Source organism: Mirounga leonina, unplaced genomic scaffold, assembly GCF_011800145.1.
Source record: "Mirounga leonina isolate KUSES-001 unplaced genomic scaffold, KU_Mleo_1.0 Mir_418, whole genome shotgun sequence".
Taxonomy (NCBI): Eukaryota; Metazoa; Chordata; class Mammalia; order Carnivora; family Phocidae; genus Mirounga; species Mirounga leonina.
The window spans coordinates 25,500,771-25,521,730 of record NW_023270739.1 but is presented as its reverse complement, the minus strand read 5'-3'; the positions used below and the strand labels follow the sequence as shown (position 1 = coordinate 25,521,730).

Sequence of the window (20,960 nt, the reverse complement as noted above, 5' to 3'; positions counted from 1 at the left end):
TTCTCCCTCTGCCTCTCTCTCTCCGTCTCTAATGAATAAATAAATAAAATCTTAAAAAAAAAAAAGAATTCTGATATTGTGATTTACACAAAATATATATTTGGTCATTCAGATGACCAAAATACATTCCCCATATATATTTTGTCTTTGTCCATGGTTCTTGCCTCACAGCTCCTAAAATATTTTGTATGTCATTTGATAAGAACAATAAAGTTGTCTTTTGTTATGATAATAAGGTGACTTTTGGAAAGCGCTTTGGTATCCTGAGGATGGGGACTGGTTGGGAGGAGAACCAACCATGTGATTAGAGGCTTGGAATTTTCAGTGCCCCCTCACACCTCCAGGGAGGGGAGAGGGGCTGGAAATTGAGTTCAATTGCCAGTGGCCAATGATTTAATCAATCTTGTCTGTGTAACAAAGCCTCCATAAAATCCCAAAATGATGGGGTCCAGAGAACTTCTGGATTGGTGCATTTGGGGAGAGTGGTGCACCTGGAGAGGGCATGGAAGCCCTGTGCCCTTTCCACATACCCTGCCCTGTGCACCTCCTCCATTTGGCCGTTCCTGAGTCATATCCTTGTATAATAAACTGGTAATCTAGTGAGTAAACAGCATTCCTGGGTTCTGTGAGCTTCTCTAGCAAATTAATTATGTGCAAGGAGGGGTCATAGGAACTTTTGATTTATAGCCAGTTGGTCAGAAGTCCAGGCAACAACTTGGACTTTTCATTGGCATCTGAAGCACAAGGGTGCAGGGAGTCTTATGGACTGAACCCCTACCTTGTGAAATCTGACCCAATCTACCTAGAGATAGAGTCAGAATTGAGTTGAATTGTAGGCCACCCAGTTGGTGTCTAGAAGATTGCCTAGCTGGGGGGGGGGGGGATCCCTTCCCCCAACATGAAACAAAACTGGGATCTACACACTTTTAAGTATATATTTTAAGATGTATTTTAAAGCTGTTTCCAAATGGATGCTAGAGGCAGACTATTAGTGGGAAATTCTATTTAATGTAAGTAAAATACTGCAGGCTAAAGATATTTTTAAAATTCTAATCTATTATTTTATATATGAGAGATATGAACTTCATAAAAAAAACACAGTGATGCCATTTGCTATGTTTTATTTTGCTATTAGCTTGTTAAACATAACATGCAAATGATTAAAAAGGAACATACACGTGATTTAGAGTGAAAAATAATTCTAGAAAAGAAAAGTTTCACTGGTAACTATATAAATTCTTAATGCTAAAAATATTGCTCTAAGTGTATGTGGCTTCGTGAATTTGGTCTAGTATTTTGCAAAATCATTGGTCTCAAGATTTGCCACCTATTTTTTGGCTAAACAAATCTGAACATTGAAATTTGAGACCATTTGATTCAAGACAGTGAACATCCATATGTATGTGACCCATGGTTTTTGGCACATTAAGTTAAGATTCAGGAATTATAATGCTCGGCTGACTTCCATTCAACGCGTAGAAGACTTTGCACATCATTTGACAGTAGAGATGTAAAAAACACTAAATTTACAAATAAAGCATTAAGTTTGTTGTCTCTGTGTGTGTCTATGTCTGTGCTTGTGATGAAATAGGCCTGCCTTTCATCTTTTCTTTTAAAAAAAAGTAGTAAAATGTTTACAAAACATTTCCCTTGGAATTTAAAATTCATGGAAGTAATAAACAGTGACAGAAAATGAATACTATGAAAACTGACACACACAAAAAACATAACCATAAAATGTTGCTCCAGGGTACACCTCAGTAGAATTGGAATTAGTAGATATTAATTAACGGTGATTTCATTTGCTACACGTAGGCATTCGTACATATCAGGTGGCAGACTGGTCTGAGTAAGATGGTTGCCATCCAGACGCAAATGCTTGATCTTGGAGTAGGATAATGGTCCCAGGATCTTACAGAAGCTTTTTACTTCAAACTCTGCAAATTAAAGAATAGAAATGTTAATTACTTTTTTTAGTACATGGGCTTGAAACGATTACTTAAAAAATGCTCAAATTCATAATAATATCTATTAAGACTCCTTCCCACTTATTTGATGTACCTCTGAATTTGGAACTGCTAAAAGAGTGTTTCAGGCTACCAAATGACACAGCAATATTTAGTAAATAATGCTTATGGTAGATCTGGACATTCAGTGGAATTTTTGAAAGAATAGAACTTATGAATTATAAGTTCTGCATTTAGAAATACTTGATTTTAGAAAAACATTCAATTAATGTGTCATATTATCCAAGCACTCTTTTGAAATATTTTGTCTAGCTCAAAGAAATCTAAGATTGGTGCTATTATATGAGTAACCTCACCAATATAAGCATCTTGGGTTTTTGCATCTTAAAATCAGAAGGGTTAACTAGATGACCTCTGAAGAGTCTTCCAACAAACACACTATTTGATAATAATTCAAAACTCCAAAGCACAAACCAAATCATGGAATGTCCATGATTAGAGCTCATGTCATTTTCTTCTGTGGGAAGAAAAAGCTGCCACAAATGAAAAGACCATTTAGTTTTGAATAGAAACGAAAGCTGTTCTTAGAGTGCATGTTCTGTGTGTGTACATAGAAACTATGTCTGCTCATGTCTAGTTCTGATTAATCTTCTCTGGTCCCCTCTAGTGTTATTTTCTTTCATTCTCAAATTCTAGTTAACAATGACTTCAGTGGAGCCTAACACTGTTCTCTTTTCCTCTAAGATGCTGTCTTTAAATAACTCATCAATCAAATTTCAGCGATCTTGTGGTGCCTATCTCCCAGAAAGCATGGCCCGAGGGACAAAACATGGATTTAGACCTATATTAGTTTTCTATCTCTGCCATTTATCATCAGGGTGACTTTGGAACATTTATCTGATCTTATTAGATATAACATATCTATAACACTGTGTTACATGAAGATTGAAGTAATTAAGATATGTAAGTCACTTCCCGCACAGTGCTAACACCTAATATGTGCCGAGTGGCTACTGATGCCATTTTAATTTTGTCCTCTTTTCCAAATTACTTTACATTAGGAAAACCTGTGACTAGGCTAATGCTTAAAGTTGAAAGTTTAAAATATGAAAAATACTCTTTGGCTATACATTTTCTAATATTAGAGAACTATAAAGGGGCTTTTTTTTTATCTTAAAAGAATGTGGATGATTGGTATACATAATTTTTATGTAGCAAAATAAGCTGAATTGAAGACATACTTGCAAAGTCAAACAACAAGAATATCTGAAAGGTATATATCTAAATATCAAGGATAAGGAAGGAATAAAAGTAACTAACTACTCATTTTCAAATGACCATATGTGATGGGCAGTGTGGTTTTAAGCTCAGCTTGGCACTGAGTGACCATTGGCATGTCTTCCATAGACCACCTTTCCCATCTCATATATCACCTCTTCCATCTTGTATTCCTACTGGTCTTTATACCTTCTGATGTTCCTGCATCTGTCTCTCTCCCCTTTCTTTTCTCAGAGTATGAGGTAGTCCCACTCATGTGGTTAACCTCCACCAACCAAATCTAATAGGTTTCTTCAGCCCTTCAACATCTTAAATGCCATTAGCATTTTGGGTGGTCTGAGTTATCCTTCCTCCTAACCACAAATGTTTATAATGTGGGGCCATATATTGTCACATAGTGAATTTCCCACTGGAAATGGCTGTAAGGGCTCAGCTATGATAGCTTTAGTCTGTATTGTATGACAAGCAAGTTTTCCAGACACAAGAAAGGATATATGGCATCTCAGAGCTGGCAATCATGGTCTCCTTCTTGAGAACACGCCAACCCTACCAGGAGTTAGACAAAATTGTTGCAGAATTACAAAGTATCATACTAAAAAGTCACTCTGTAATCTTTTGGATAGAAATGTCAATATCCTTATCCAATATGACAAAAGAACCAACTTTCATGGTATAAAGATGTTCAAGTTCAATAGATTACTTTGCAGATATAATTGTTTTATGAGTAAATCAGCGTTTCCAACCTGACTTCTTATTTAAATAACTTTGTCCATGAACCATAGGTTTTCTCTTCTGCCACCCTTTGTTAAAGAATAAGGTGGAAAATGGTGAATTTCGGTTTCCCACCTGAATCTGTATGGCTTAAATTGAAAAAATTTCCCAGAAGTCCAGAAGACTATATAAGTAGCCCAAAGTGGATCAGGTCAAAACCCCTCCCAGAAGATAAATAAAAATAAATAAATAAATAAACTATGGCAGCAGGAGAAAGGAAGGAGAAACTGTGGAAAAATCAAATGAGGTGAAGTGTTGTGTATAAAAAAGGGGGAATTTTAATACCACCAAAATAAATTCCAAACCCTCATCATATTCCTTCTTCCCTCCTTAATCTTCCTGTCCATCTTCATAGGAACGCTGTAAAGACACACACACTGTAATACAGATGACAAAGGTAGATGACTATTAGTGATAGCAGGGTAATATGTTGAGTCCCAAGTAACGATGTCAGAGGAGACCATGAGGATACGTGAGCTGCTCTGGAGATAACCAGGAGGGATATTTGAAAACCTCTGCTAGCTAGCCCTCTCCTGGACTTGTTTATTCCTCCCTCAGCTAGACCTTGCCAAGAAATAAATGTAGGGCACAAATCTAAATCATGACAGAGCCAAATAATGACAAATAAATATTGAGAGATAACACAGCAGGATAAATTAGCCCAAAATATTAAATTTGAAGAAATTCATGTTCTATGAGCTTAATGGTTTCTTATCTGGACGCTCCAAAGAGAGGCCAGACATTGGATAAATAACTGAGCTAGAATTCTTCTATATTTGAATTAGAGGGATATTTTCTTAGCATTTTCCTTCATTTTTTTTTAATGGAGCCAGAGATAATATTTATGCTACGCAGCTTCGGCATTTAAAAACTTGAGGAAACATCAGTGAAAGACAAGCACAGCTTTCTACTTACTTTCGAGTTCATTGACCTCCAGGTAATAGTTTTCAAGGTTCTCATTGACAGTCGGTATGTTTTTCAGCTTATTATAAGAGAGATCCAGTTCAAGCAGGGATGATACATTAAAAGAATTTCCAGGTACTCCGCTATCAGCCAGTTCATTATGAGATAAACGCAGATACTGCAGTCCATTAAAACGCTTGAAATATTCATCAGGGATGTTGCTGATCTTATTGTTGTCCAAGTAGAGAGTCAGAAGAGATGCTGGGAGACCAGAAGGCAGTTTGGCCATTTGATTGTAGCTCAAGTCAAGGTACTCGAGGGACTTAAGACCTTTAAAAGCAGCTGAAACAGTATCCTCTTTCAGTTGATTGTGTTGAAGGTGAACAAAAGTCAGGTTTACCAGTCCATCGAAGGAGCCAAGCTTCTGGATCTTGTTGTTTGTAAGCTGCAGGTCCACCAGAGATTTGGGAAGCGGGCTCACAGACTCCGTCAGGTTGTTGTAATTTATATGCAGCTTCTTCAGTTGTTTTAGTTTAGAGAAAATTCTTCCTTTTATCTTGGAATTTTCTAGAAGGTTATGATCCAGAATGAGCCACTGCAGATCAGTTACGTTTTCAAAGGCCTTTTCATCAATATGGTCGATCTGGTTATTCCTAAGGTAAAGATACTTGATTCCAGGAGGCACCATTGGCACACTTTTCAATTTCAGCTCATCACAGTACATGGCTGATGGGTAGCTTTCAGGGCAGTTACATTCTGGGGCACAGTTTGGGGATGATAGCCCATAAATCGATAGAGCAAAATCGTAATCATAGTACTGGCCACTGGCACCACCGACTATTGCCAAGAGGAGAGTAACCACGCCGAGGTTCATTTTTGGCAAATGTTTTGAATCCTAAATAAAGTGGAAATACATTATTATATAATATTATACTTTCAGGAAAAGGATATTGGCTTGGCAATGTTAAATCAATTAGCAAATGCATTTAATTTATTACCTTATAGTAATAAATTATTTTATTACTTTATTACTTCATAGTGCTTTTTTAGAGCATCTAATGATGTCTTTTTAAATTTTGTTTCGGTATCACGGGAAGGATGTACATACAACTTCTAGTGTGGTGAACAGGGCTCGAGTTAGATTGCATACACATGCGCCCCCTTCTGGGCGAGCTAGGCCCAATTGTCCATTCAATCTCTCTAGGTCATTCCTTAATTAAATGCCTTCCTGCAATAGGTTTCTGGGTGGTGCCCACTGGCCACCATGTTAGCACACTGATTCAGAACATCCTTCAAAACCAGAAAAATGAAAATGAAAAGACAGTTGTAAACTGTACCCTGTACCCTACCATTCACCCTCATTAAAATGTCTCATTAAGAAGATCTTTACTGGAAACACGGGCAATCTATGGTTTTGCCTGGAGGAAAGCTGTTCTTATGTATGTGTGTGTGAGAGGGGGTACATTCCTTTAAAAATGTCTGGGTATTGTTGGTTCTGAGGAGGAGGAACAGAATTCTTGGTGGGTGTGTGTGTGCCTGTTATTTTGACTTTTCTTTAACATTCCGTGCGTTTAGGCACACGACACAACTGTGTTCCAAAGTTAATATTCAGTACATTAGTTTTAGAAACTACTTTTTCTTAATCAGGGAAATGTCACAAATTCTAAAAAAATGTTAAACCTATAAAGAGATCCAGCTGGTAGAGAAAATATATTATTTTCAAGTTCTGAATTAAAGTTTTCCTTTCTCAGTAACTCACAAGTTCTCTACTTTCTTCATGCCAAAATTTGAGAAGACATGGCTCACTTATCTGGATTTTAGTGCCCTCACAGCATGGAAGTGGGAAAGAGGTGGAACTGAGGAAAGTCTGTATTTAACGGTGGCACTAGGAGCCATGTAGAAAAGGACAAAATTGAGAATATAAATTAAAAATGAGCTGTAACGGTGATTTTCTCATATGAACATGTTTCTAAGGTGAGGCTCAATAAAGTACATTTCAATTGCTTGGGAAAGTACAGGGTTAGCAAATTAGGTAAAGAGTTGGACTTTTGTAGAGTGGAGAGTTATGGCTGGGGGGTAACTCCAGGAGGGCAATCATAATGTGAGGCAGGATCCACATTCCACTAGATACCATTAAATAATATATCTTCCTGTGAGAAATATGGTACAAGCTTTTGTATCTAGGTAGTTTGGGGTAAGTAGGATTTTTTAGTATCAGAAACTGAGACATCTTTTCTTTGTTTCAACTTGAAATTATAAGGCACTTTATTTTAGCAGATGAAACCCTGAAAAAAGTTGTTAGAATCACTCTGATAGCTGACATAATGTAACATGTAGCCAGATTCTTGGCAAATTATTCCCAAAGATTACGATGGCGTCATTTAATTTAGTTGACAGGAGTTGGCCATGAGAACAATTACATAGTGTAAATGTAATTACAGGATTCTTTATAAGTTATAATATGTTAATGTTATAAAGACTTGTCTGGCTTCATTAAAAACCTTCCACCTTATTTTAAATTTAGTATACACTAAAATAGTCATGGTCACTATAATATGAGTATTGAATAGTAATGAAAAAATGCTTCCATACTTTTTGGCAGAGGAAAAACAAGGACTCTGAATTCAAAGAGAGTTTGTGACCATATAATGAATCCACTATGAAGCAAAAGTGCACTTTGCTTTTTCCCAGTTTTTTTCCAAATACCTGTGGCTATGGAGGAAATGCTTTTCTCAAAAAATAAATCGTCTTCCCCAGAATTTCTCTAAAACATGTTTTTTCAACACATACATCCAAAAAACAAATCGATAAAATTAACAAAATAGAAATAAATAATTCATAAATGTCTAAGTTCTTTAGCTCAAGTTTTATAATAACATGTTTATTGTAAGTTGTAACAAATTATAACAATATATTTATTGCAAAATATTTTGAATACTAATGGAAATGGCCTTTCCTTGTTCCAAAATTAGGTTCTAACAACACTAACATATATAACTAATTAGCATAAAATAACAAACATTTTAATTGCCACGTTTTTTACTATGTCTACTTTAAATATTTTCTCATTCCGATTTCTGAAACTTTGTACAGCTTCCTTTGCCAAGCAATGTAGCATATACTTTATAAAATTTATCTCAAATCCATAAATCATGGAAAGCACATTGAGCACAATGTGAAAGTAAATGCTCAAAAGTGTGGATTTGCTGTTGAATAGCAATTGGCAAAGTTGCTCTGGAATTTTTTCTGTTCCTGTTACAATAAACACTGTCCCAAACCGTCAGCATCCCCAGTGCTATAGTTAAAACAGCACTTACCTTACTGTCTTGACACTCCTTTCGTTAATTCTTAAAGCAGATGCACTATGGACAAGAATCCACCAATATATGCTGTGAACTCTGTCAGGACGGAACTGGCTGCCAGGTTCTTAGTGATACAAGAGCTGAAGGGGGGGAAAACCCAGCCCAGTCACGCCAGTCTCTGCATGGAGTTATGTCATTGTGGGGATCTTGTGGGGTGGCATGTGAGCATTCTGCTCGCTAACGAAGTGCAGGTGGACGTGGGGAGCAAGGACTGCCCCGCTCATTCCCTATGGAATGGGAGAGAGATTCATGCTTAACTTACCCAAATACCATAGCTTTTAACTAAGAATTGAGTCCTGCTGCAAATGAAGACATCTATTGGGGGGGAGGGCATTCCTCTTGCAAAGCTCTCTCCCTCTGTAGCTGTTGCAACAATTAGGTGCTGTTCTCTCAATCAACTCTCAGGTTCATCTAAAGGTCTCCTAAATCGTAAACAGACAAATAATTTCAGGAAAATGCAAATGAGTCTTCAGAGGAATTGAACCTTTTCTTTCCCATGACTCTTGAACTTTATATTGATTTACTTGGACTACCTTAATTTGGGGCCAGGGAGGTAACTTATGTTAGTTTCCAAAATGTGAAAATATGCTTCATTAACACTCTGACAGAAAAGGTAAATATCAACATTTCCAGTTTATTTCTTATGTGAAAGGGATTCATTTTATGCTATTCAGATCTGGAATCAATCAGCAATGTCCTGCCTGTTTCTTATTTTGTGGATTTAATTTAGGAATTCATCCAAAACCTTACTTGGGGATGGTATTCTATAGCTTAATGCCAAAAAACATAAAAGAACATGAAAAAATTGCACACTAAAAATATCACAAGGCAGTAATCTTTCACTCTCTTGTTGCATGCTAGCAATATTTTTTTTCCCAAAACTAGAAGTTATGCAAAGTTGCAATCTCCCAAAGGCCTGGTTTGATATATCTTTAATTGTCAGTTCCTGATACATGCTTTTTACAAACGAGCCATACACTCAATTCTTGTCTATTTCATTTTGTGATTATATCAGCTGTATTTATAGGATTTATTTTTCCTCCAAAATTTTCCTTGTGTTTACAGGAATTCTTAGAATCAGATATTTTAACATAAATTGCCACATTGTAAGATTATCCCTTTTAAACTAACTTAAATATGTCACTTTTAGCTGTAAGACCTGTGGAAAGTTAATGTCCCTGACAACTAATACATTTGCCTGAAAAATTAATATTAGAATAAATGCCTTTATTTTTCTTTTTTGGTTATGGAACTGTTAAAAAAACAGAAGATAATCTTCTTGAAAGTAACTCATAGAATTGTAAAGTGATTCATAGCATAACATCCTATACATACATCTCATTATTATTATTTTAAGAAAATTATGGAAAGGCTGCAGTTTTGTAACAGAGAATGTGAATAAACTTAAAAGAAATCAGAAAAAAAAAGAGACATAATTAAGTCGTTCATTGTAAGAAGATATTTAAACAATTCTGAGCATTAGCTTAGAATGTGTCAAATTCTATAATCTGAGATTTTGTTTGAAAAATTCCAACTATCTATTCCTAGGATTTTTCTTTATGAAGCAGTAAATGTGTTACAGCATCTGTAATAGAGGTTAAATGCATTAAGTTATATTTAGCTCACTGTGAAGTTGATACTATAAACATATACTTTCTTTTTTTATAAAACCAGTTCTGTGAGACCAATAATTGGATGTTGCAAATTGTAAAGCATACTTCTTGAGTCCATTAGAAATAAATAAAATTACTCTTTATAGTGTATTTTTCCCATGCTTTATTCTCAGAATTTTCACATTTTTTTACTTTAAGTTTTATGTTTTAAAATCCATGTATTATTACCACATTTTCAGAGGTAGAAATGGAGACTCAGAAAGTCTAAATAATTTACTAAAAGTCACCTAATGAGTAAACAGAAGAACAAAATCTTGAAATATTTATCCATTGAGAAGAGAATGGACAAGATAGAGCTAAAACAAGGTAGTTAATTGAATCAGTTTAAAATATTTTATAGGCAATGCTATTATCAGTAGAGAGCTGAGATATTAAGTAGGCAATGGTTTCTAAAAGGCAAAAACAAACAAACAAACAAAGATAACTAAGCAGTAGTTTCTTTCCTTGCCCGTCACACACTTAACATGCACATACACACCCACATCCACACTTCAGACCGCTGGCTGAGGTACCAGCTCTCTACCCTGGCAAATGAGTCAGGTTGTTTGTGGCAATAGATTTTGGAGGTTTCATCAATATTCATGTTCAAATGACTGAGGTGCCCCCTCATCCTTTCTACTGCATTCCCTCCATGACCTGAGACCAGCGAGGATGATGGGGAACATTATGACCCTTCCACTACCTCATTCTGAATCCAGCCCTGCATTTGTCACAGCTCTCAGGCTCACCGCAACTTGCCTGTTTCCTTTGTCAAGACCATTCTGATGCCAAATTCTGTTTGTTCCACACTAGCTGGTGATCTTTGAAAAGTCAGTCGGTCCTGGAGTAAGATAGTAGTGAAGAGATCAGACTTTGTGGAAAGATAGATACAGACTTAGAAACTTAAGTAAGCTATCAGGAGTAAAAATTTATTTAAAAAAAAAGTGACCTTGGTAGTTTCAGTGTCTTCATCTTTAAAATGGATCTGATGATGTCTGTAGGAAAAGTTATGAGCATCAGACACCATTTGTCTAATGCCTTTGGTATAGGGCGTGGCCTAGTACCAGTATGGGAGGATATGTTCCAAGCCCCCCACTGGATGCCTGGAACCTCAGATAGGACCAAACCCTCTATACACTATGTTTTCCTATACATACATCCTTATGATAACGTTTAATTTATGAATTAGGCACGGGATGAATAACAGCAATAACCAATAATAGAATAACTATAACACTATACTGTAAAGCAAGTTATGTGAATGTGGTCTCTCTCTTTCTTTCTCAAATTATCCTCTTGTACTGTACTCACCTACCTCCTTCTTGGGATGATATGAAATGACAAAATGCCTATGTGATGAGATCAGGTGAGGTGAATGATGTGGGCAACGGGATGTAGCGTCCAGCTATTATTGACCTTCCAATGCATTGTCATCTGCTTCCAGACCCCAGGTGACTATGAGTAACTGAAACCGTGGAAAGCAAAACTACAGATAGGGGGATGGCTACTGTATAAGTGATTGATACATTGAAATGCTTAATATCATATAGCTGTCATTAGTTATTGTTCATAGAGTCGTAGAACCACAGATTTGGAACCAATCTCAGAGATCATCAAATTGATGGGTATGGTTAAACAAATTTCCCAAGTTCTAAGCAGGTCTTTTTTTTTTTTTTTTCCCCATTGCTAACACTAATGTGTTGCCAGCACCCCACCCAAACAAACCGTGACGTTGCTTTCCCTTTGGGTGAGATGGATGGTGTTCCCCGTTTCCCCGCACTCTCTATATAGGGATATATGACTGGGCATCTGCATAAGCCAAGTCCTCCAAAAGCATAGAAATGATGAAATATAATGACAATTCCCTGTTTGTAGAGGAGGAGGTTCTATTTTTATCACTTTATACATTGGGGTTTAAAACTTCGCTTTTTTCTTATTGCAGATTTTATAAAAGTAGTTTGTTTTAGCACATTTGGAGAATACTTACATGGAAAAGGATGAAAATAAATATCCAAGCCCAGAAATGATCATCTTTTAATGTTTTTTTCTTAGGCTGTGAGTATGTGCACACACAAACTCATAGACACTTTGGTGTTTACAAAAGTCTTACACCATGGTCCTTGTAGTTGTATAACCCTTCCCACAAAAGAGTAAGTTATGGATACCTTTCTGTATCATTAAATATTATTCTTTAATGCCATTTACTACATGAAATTCCATCATACAGATGTACTAAAATGTAATTACTTTTTAATATTACAATGACCACTTGCTTTCTCTAATAATTTGCATACTCTCACATACAATAAAATTTTATTCTTCACATTGGTCATCCCTAATCTGTCTACTTTGCTTATCTCAATAGGTACATTTTCAATGAAAATTCCCTTTTTTGGTGAGTGGTTTATTTTTTTAAATCAGAACAGTAAGTGAATGGGTTTGCATTTTTTTCTCCTTTCACATCAATCTTACCACCATTATCAATTTTAGCATTTCTTATAAGCCATGGAACTATCCTTCATCTTCATCATCTTTATACTCATATGCATGGATATTTTTAAACTCATTCTACAATTGCCCCCATTTATCTTGGCATCTTACATGAAAATATTTTTTTAAATATCAATAATAGGTTTATTATATTTTAGCATTAATTCACTTGCATTATAAGATTAATATACGTGAACGGTATAACATGCTGAAACATTTCACAGCATACTGGGATACGAGGTTAAATGCAAAATAATATCTCACCCAACCTACTCTCCAATTTCACTCCCTAGAAGTGATTGTTATTTAGGTTTTATTTATTATTTCAAATATTTTGGACATGCCCTATATACATAACAGAATTTCATTTCCCTCCCTCTCTTTCTCTCTGTCTCTCTCTCTTATCCTATATATCCTAAAATACTTACCTTATTTTGTCTTACTAATGTTTTCTATAGTTACAGAGCATAGCATCGTAGGGTTGTATCAAAACTTCTGTTTTTGCCCAATGGTGAGTGATTCAGTGCTTTTAATATTTTTTGTCTGTTGTTTTGATTATTTCATTGCTAGGGCACATACTAGTATATTTTGCAAATTTTGTTCACTCGTGCAGTAGTGCACAGAATACTTTTGCAAAACAAGACCCCAAAGTATAATCACTTCTTTTTCTTGATTTGTATAGACATAAGGGAAATTTGAGGGTTACAAAATAATGATTTATTGGACAATAACTAAGTTACAGCTTATTGTAATAACAGGTATGAACAAAAATAGCAGGAACATAGTATTGTTTGTGAGAACAAACTGAATTGATTTCTGAAAATGCATTTATAGTTCAAACCTACTACAACAGAAAATTCTAGAAAGTAAAAATAAGCAAAAAGTCTATTAGTCAGCCATCAGAATGACATCATCATGTGTCATGTGGCCTCTGGAAAACTCTGCCTTTCGCTTCTGAGAGAATCAAAGTGAAAAATGTAAATCACATCCTAATATTATTATAAGAATATTTTTCAAAAAGAGTAATTTTTACATTATGGACTCTCTGAAAGATCAACACTCTGAGCACTGCCGCCCTAGACTTCTTAATTGTTGGCTTGTAGTCACTTAGGTCTCAGCCTTTTCAGACAAGATTTGAACCACCAAAATGAGCCTCATCTACTTACTCTCTATCATTTTAGAACATTATATTTTCTTGTCACTTACCAATTTCTGGAATTATTTTTAGGATGTTTGTTTATTTTTTTAGCAGTGTGTGTTATAACTTTGACCTTCTAGGCTGTCACTTCCATAAGAGTAAGACTTTATCTGTCTCTTAGGACATAGGTCCTCCATATGTATTTATCGAATGAATGAAATATTTTTCCAGAATATTTCTTGTTCTCAACCTATTTTTTGGATGGATTTTTTAATATATATTTTACTATATTAAAGCCAATACTATTGGATTTGAATGAGATCAGCTGAGGTGAAGTTGACATCTTTTAAGTATTGTGTTTTGACATGGAAGGATAGATGTTTAGCATTTACCTAAGTGGCTTATTTTGTATGCAAACATCTAACTTTTAACTGAATCTGTATGGTAAATTAATTAACTTTTGAAAACCCTATGCCATGACACAATCATCGTAGAATATGATCCCTCTCTAAGTATTAGGAAATTTAACATAATTTCTTTCAAATCTTTTCTTCAGGTATAGTTTTCTCCAGATTACCTTGTTCAACCAATGAAATCAAACCTAGAAGATAAAATTTTATGTTGTGCAGTGCTGCTGTGGATTTCAATTTTTTTGTATAGGATAAGCAAGAAAGAATTAAACTTTCCTGTATTTTGCATGAAAATAGGTAAAGCGCAAGAAATATGCCCATGACATTACAGGTTTTTTTCAAAGTTCAAAATCCAAGCCTAGAATTGTCTCTGACATGTCTTCCAAAGCTCTCATGACAGATGCAGGCCACTGCATGTGAAGCATGTCTGACAGATGTTATGATTTTACATATGTCTAGTATTATGTATATTATGATTACACATATTTAATTGGACTTAAGTGGAGTGAAATAGGAAGTATAAGAATCATTTCAAATATGAAAATTAAAAAAAAGTACATCAACATTGTATTTAACAAAAATAGAAAAATGATGACATCAGGCATCCTGCCTTTTTCTATCCCCAGGAAACTGTGTGCGGGTATTTATTTTCACTGAGTATATCCTAGTGGTGAAGAATGCTATGTAAAATATTTGTTATGAGATCTTGGGCAATCCACTGCCTCGGTTTGTTCATCTTTAAAAAGAAGATGGTCACGGTGCCTATCTCATAAAGCTTGTTCATGAGCTTAAATGAGTTAGTGTATGTAAAACTCTCAGAACAGTTCCTTACATACAGTAAGCACTCAATAAATGTTAGTTATTATTACTGTTACAGGGGTCCACTGCTTTCATGATGTATGAAAACAAGGGACATGAAGGTAGTACATTGAATAAGAGCAATAAATTCCCTGAGACAGAAATCTTTGCTTCTATCTCTTTATTTTCTGCTCTGGAACTAACTTAGTGTACATTAACTCTTTAAACTTCAATTTTCTGCATTTGTAAAATAGGATTAATTACCTTCGTCGTTGGGATGTTAAGAAGATCAAATGAGTCAATACACTAAAGCACTTAGGACATTGTAAGCATGATGCAATTTATCCTTGTAAACTAAAAACATAAAACTAGACTTAATATTCATAAATGGTTAATATTTATACTAATATTTATGTCAAACAACATGTAAAAACAAATAATAACCACAACTTCTCATAAGTGTTATAAAATAAAATGATAGAATGCAGGGAAAGAGAATACAGCATGGGAAAGTAGAGAAAGCATCCTCTTGAATTAAATCATATTTAAACTGGGTAGGAAAAAGTGAAGAAGTGGAGGAGTGTTCAATAGAGAGGTTTTAGAATTTTTGAATGAGGGCTGATGCTTGATGGTTAGGTGGCATACAAGTTGTGATTGGACACGTAATGATGGCCAGTTCACATAAGTCATCATACTCCATACTAGGCACTGTGGATTTTCATTCAAGTGGTTTGGGATGCTAGTGATTGTAAGTAAGAGAATCATAAGAGGAAGCAGCAAGGCCAAATGGGACACAACAACTTTGGTCTAGGAAAGAAGCAAAGATGGTGGCTTGAACTAGAGAGGTCGCAATGGAAATGGATAGAATTCAGTACATACAATTGCAGTACAATCGGGTAATGAGTTAACTGCATGAAAATATCCCCTTCTAATTTCTGAAGCTGGGACCTAATTAAGAACTTTAAAGATTATAAGCACTGAAAAAAAATCGTATAGAGTTACTTCCCAACATGCGATTCAAATTAAAATCAAATCTATAAAGAAGGTATAAGACAGTTTTTAAAATTCTGATTTGCCCCTTGCAGGAAAACCAAATCATTCATTCATCAGTCTACACATAAAGGTTGATTAAGACTTAGGCACCATATGGCACTAGAGACCTTCCCCTAGTGGGTACTTCAGGAAGCACAAAGTTTAGGTAGAAGAGATGCAAATAAACATGTAGTTATGATCCATGTGGCAATCCTACAGGAGGAAAACAAGAACTACAATTTCATAGAGCATCAGCACCAGAACTAGCTGTGATTTATTGAAGAAGTTTATACATCACAAAGTGAAAATCAAGATGAAACATCATAGTGAAGGGTGAGCTGGGTTTAGCCAAGGGGAAAATATAAGTCCAGGTATAGGGAAAGCTTTTAAAATGTACAAAGGAAAAGAAGAAACTATACTTTTGAAAATCAACTGGCTCTCTGTAGCTGAATTCATGAATAGAATATCTGTAAATATACACAAAATAAAAATAAATCCCTGTTTTCTTCTAATTAACTCTATGATGATTCAGAACACATCATTTTCCATAGAGCTAAATTAACTGAAGGTTTAACTGTGTGTAAATAACATATAAGATTAAACATATTTTGGGCTTAACCTATTTAGAAATAAACACTTCCTAGGTGTCCAGTAGGTGTATCCTCATAAAACTACAAAGCTTTGCAGACTCAATTAATCCTAAAGTGTATTTTTTAGTACCAAAGTCATGTGGCATGTTTTGAAAATGACATAACATTGACTCATTATAAAATAGGTTCCACTAAAAACAGATTGACTTTTAACAGAAAATGGTATGAGTACTCATTACTTTTATGTTGCAAGCCTTAGTCCTGAAATTTAATATGTACCTTTCATTATAAATATCCTTCCTCCATTATATTTGCAAGGAAATGATTGACCTATAAGATTAAGTAGTTAATATACTTTTTGATGATACACATTTTCCAGGGTTATATGGTTTCCCCTAAGATTCTGAAGGACATTTCAGAAAATAGTTCTGGGGTTTTAAAATACAGGTTGAAGTTGACTTATTCATAAACCACAACAATTTTTTTATCATAATTATTTCAATATTGAAAATTCCAGTGTGCTTCTAAGCTTCCACTCTAGTATATATATATATTTTTGGATACTCACCCAAGCCTATTATATTCCAACCCATACCCAGTTTCTTCCTTTGCACAACAATGAAATTACCATGATGTCAATAAAAGTCCTTCTAAAGTTTCCAGAAAGAAAATAGGTCAAGGTACATTATGGTAATCTTGGCAGTGATTTGTTGGTTTAAATATTTCCGTATTTTTTTTAAAGCCATGTTTTTGGTTCCTTTAGTTGGTATTGGCCATAACTCAAATTTTTAAATAAATCAATGGTAATTAAAGTTGGTCGTTGATTGAAATCATTCAAGGAACTTTAAAAAATATAAATTCCTAAGAAATTACCCTTGGAGATTCTGAATGAGTGTGTGTAACTGAAAAATCTACATTTTTTAACAAGCACCAAAAGTGATTTGGATAATCAGATGGAAGTAGGTAAATTATATTCTATTCTTTCTTCTGTTTTTGTTTCTCTATGTAGTAGAAGATTCCATTACCTAAGTTTGTATTCTATTCATTCTGGGTGTGAGGGAGGTTTAATACATTTCCCAGAGGTCAGGGGACTGAGGTAACAAAGGAGTGGCTGCTGGGGTCTATATTATGTTTGTTTTGCTCTTCTTGGCCTCTTCATTGGTCAACCTTTGCACCTGAGTCTGATTAACCTGGCCCCTGAGTCTGTGGCCTCTTATCTCTGAGGCCAGTCAAGTACTCATCAATCCTCCATGATGATTCATCTCATAGCATTTCTGACTGACTTTAAGTAACTCCCTGGGGTTTGGCTAGGACTCGCAAACAAATCCCTGCTTGGATGGTTGACTCTGCAGTAACAGAACCAAGGTCAGAGAGACTGGAATATAGTGAGGGGGAAGGAGAAGGGAAATAGATGAATTCCAGTAGTTTCTTATGGCTGGTATAAAAAATTGCCACAGATTTAGTGGCTTAAAACAGCATAAGTTTATTATCTTTCTGTTCTGGAGTTCAGAAAACCTAAATGAGTTTCATTGAATTAAAGTCAGGTGTTAGCAGGGCTGCATCCCTTCAGGAGGCTCTCAGGGACAATTCATTTCCTGGCCTTTTCCAGCTTCTAGAGATACCCACATCCCTTGTCTCTTAAACCCACCATCTTCAAAGCCAGCAATGGCCAGTTGGGTCTTTTTCAAATTACATCACTTTGACACTGATTCTTCTGCCTGCTTCTTTCACTCTTAAGACCCTGTGATTACATTAGGCCCATCAAGATAATGCAGGATAATTTCCCTGTTTTAAAGTCAGCTGCTACTTTAACTCTTCATTGCCACATAATGGAACATACTCAAATCTTCTGGGAATTAGAATGCAGATCTCTTTGAGAAACCACTAGTCTGCCTATAAAAGTTTCCCAAACATTATGTGGAACTTTAGGTTCACTTAAATAAAATCCCCAAAGATGTTTAATTAGAAGAAACTCTGCTCTTTAGATCTATGACATCTGAAATGTTTGGTAATTTTTCAAAAATCAATTAGAGCCATGCCACACAGTATCTCCTAATTTATACTCCAACATTAAATAATTAGACTTTCTTATTTTTAAGCTTTTTTTATCCAGTCAGGAAGGTGAATTGAGATGTGATCTTTAGTAGAGTAATTCAGCTGTGATGTTGCCAAACTGTGAATTTAATTTTCCTTTGGAAGCCAGGGAAAATAAAATTATAATGAATTTATTCTGGGTCTGGTTAATGTCCTTTCTGGGAATAGACTTTGGAGTAACTTAAAAAGTACACTGAGAAATTTGCTTGTGGGTATGTGGGTTGTCTTCCCAGAAGTGATGCTGTACTCTAGACTGGGCAACCAGAAGAGGGACAGAGGGAGGGAGTGCTTGCGAGTCTGCATTTGTTTCTGTGATCGTCATGACTGTGACTCAGAGTGGAATCTGTAAATGAATCATGATCTCATTTGCCACTTCAGAGAAAAAGAAGAAGATGAGTATCTAAATAGAAAAGCAGTTGAACAGTTGTGCTTGATCATGGATCCCAACCATTGAACACTTCCCCAAATTTCTTTTTTCCCCCAAATTACTAATACCATTTTGTCCACGAACTTTATCAGGATTCTTATTAATGCTATCTCCCTTTTGCTGCCTAACTTTCCAATTACGTTTCTTTTTACTTCTTCTCCAATCACTTTGTGATAAATGCAAACACTTGCCATTGTCCTGTGAATTATATCTAATGCATATATTTATGTATTTGGCACATATGCTGTCCACACAGAGACTAAAAAGAACAAGGAAATAAACAAAGAATGGGGGTGTACCATTACTTTTAGATTCATGACTTTGATTTTATTAACCTTTATATATGATTTTTGCTTAAATCTACTATGGCCTATAGAATATTGTTATGGTATATATTTGGGTGACATTTTTTAGAACAAGAAAAAAAAGAAGAGGCAAAGTAAGCATTCCTTGAACATAGGTAACATGTGGTTTAATTTGAGCTCTATACCTCCCTTCCTCAATTCCAAATACTACTTTTTCCTAAAAATATTTCGAAAGTGGAAAGGAAAAAGTAACACGGGAAAACAAGTAGGAATTTGAACACAAATGAGATTCCCTGGTCTCCCCCAACACTACCAATATACAAATTGTCCTGACTGAAGTGGTGAAAGATGTCCAAGAAATCATTATGTGATGAAGACTGGTCTAAACCACCAAGTCTAATCGGGTCTCTCTACACATGCTGTACACTGTATCCCATGTCTTATTTATTTTATAACAGGAAGTTTGTACCTTTTAATCCTCTTCCCCTATTTCATCCATTCCTCCCCCCACCCCCGCCCCGGACAACCAGTAGATTGTTTTCTGTATCTGAGTCTCTTTCATGTTTTGTTTTGTTTGTTCATTTGTTTTGTTTTTTAGATTCCACATATAAATGAAATCAGATGGTGTTTGTCTTTCTCTGACTTATTTCACTTAGCATAATACCTTGGAGTTTCATTCATATTGTCACAAATGGCAAGGTTTCATTCTTTTCATGGCTGAGTAATACTGCATTGCGTGTGTATACCACCTGTTCTTTATCCATTAGTCTATGGATGGACACTTGGGCTACTTCCATATCTTAACTATTATAAATAATGCTATAATAAACATAGGGGTGCATTTATCTTTTCAAATTAGCATGTCTGTTTTCAGATAAATATCCAGAAGGGGGAATCGCTGGATTGTATGGTAGGGCTATTTTAAATTTTTTTACTGTTTCCATACCAGCTGCACCATGTTGTGTCCCCACCAACGGTGCACAAGGGTGCCCCTTTCTCCACATCCTACTAGCTAGCTAGTTCTTGTCTTTTTGATTTTAGCCATTCTGACAGGTAAGAGGTGGTATCTCATTGTGGTTTTAATTTGCATTTCCCTGATGATGAGTGATGTGGAACACTTTTTCTTATGTCTGTTGGCTACCTCTATGCCTTTTTTGGAGAAATGTCTATTTAGGTCTCCTGCCCATTTTTTAATTGGATTTTTTAAAATATATTAAGTTGAGGATTTTCTTTATGGCAATGATAGCCAGAAAAAAACACCAGTTTACCATTCTTGACAAATATGATGCTCATTAATTAACATTTTAGTGATTTACAATATTGAAAGTTCTTTTGTGTGTATTATTTGAACTGATCCTTATTAAAGCCCAGTAAAATACAATTTATTAAACCCATATTAAAGATTAAAAAAAATTAGGCTCTCAGAAACAAGATGCCTGTCTCCAAATTTCATGACTCCTCCCCTCTACCATCCCTGAAATAGGTCATATTTACTCTCATGTTTTCCAATTTCCTTTGGGTACAGTCTTCTCACAAACCCTCTCCACCACACCCAACTCAACTCAGTCTTTCCCACACCTGGTACACAAGAGCCCTTGGGCCTTGCTCTCAGCATGCTGTCTGCCAGGCTCCTGTCACTCTTTCATTCCATCAGAGCACCTACCACAAGTTGCCTTTTGTCTATTTTTCTAATTATTCTGTGTGTATGTGTGTGCGTGTGTGTATGTGCACGTCTCTCAACAG

At 35.4% G+C, this 20,960-nt stretch overlaps 1 protein-coding gene across 1 annotated transcript; it reads right to left on the bottom strand.

Moving 5' to 3' along the window:
* Window positions 1-1,104: 1,104 nt before the first annotated feature.
* Window positions 1,105-8,480, bottom strand: LUM (lumican). The gene is made up of 3 exons (XM_034987855.1): window positions 8,237-8,480; window positions 4,932-5,814; window positions 1,105-1,937 (listed from the first exon to the last, which is right to left on the bottom strand). Exons 2-3 carry the CDS (start codon window positions 5,791-5,793, stop codon window positions 1,783-1,785), a joined length of 1,017 nt encoding a protein of 338 aa, XP_034843746.1. The 5' UTR covers window positions 5,794-5,814; window positions 8,237-8,480; the 3' UTR covers window positions 1,105-1,782.
* Between the last annotated feature and the right edge of the window lie 12,480 nt (window positions 8,481-20,960).

Bases quoted from the DNA above. Each gene is read 5' to 3' on its own strand.
- LUM (XM_034987855.1), bottom strand. From the start codon at position 5,793: ATGAACCTCGGCGTGGTTACTCTCCTCTTGGCAATAGTCGGTGGTGCC. The intron at 1,938-4,931 runs GTAAGTAGAAAG...TTTAATTTGCAG, and splicing joins GGAGGTCAATGAACTCGAAA to AGTTTGAAGTAAAAAGCTTC.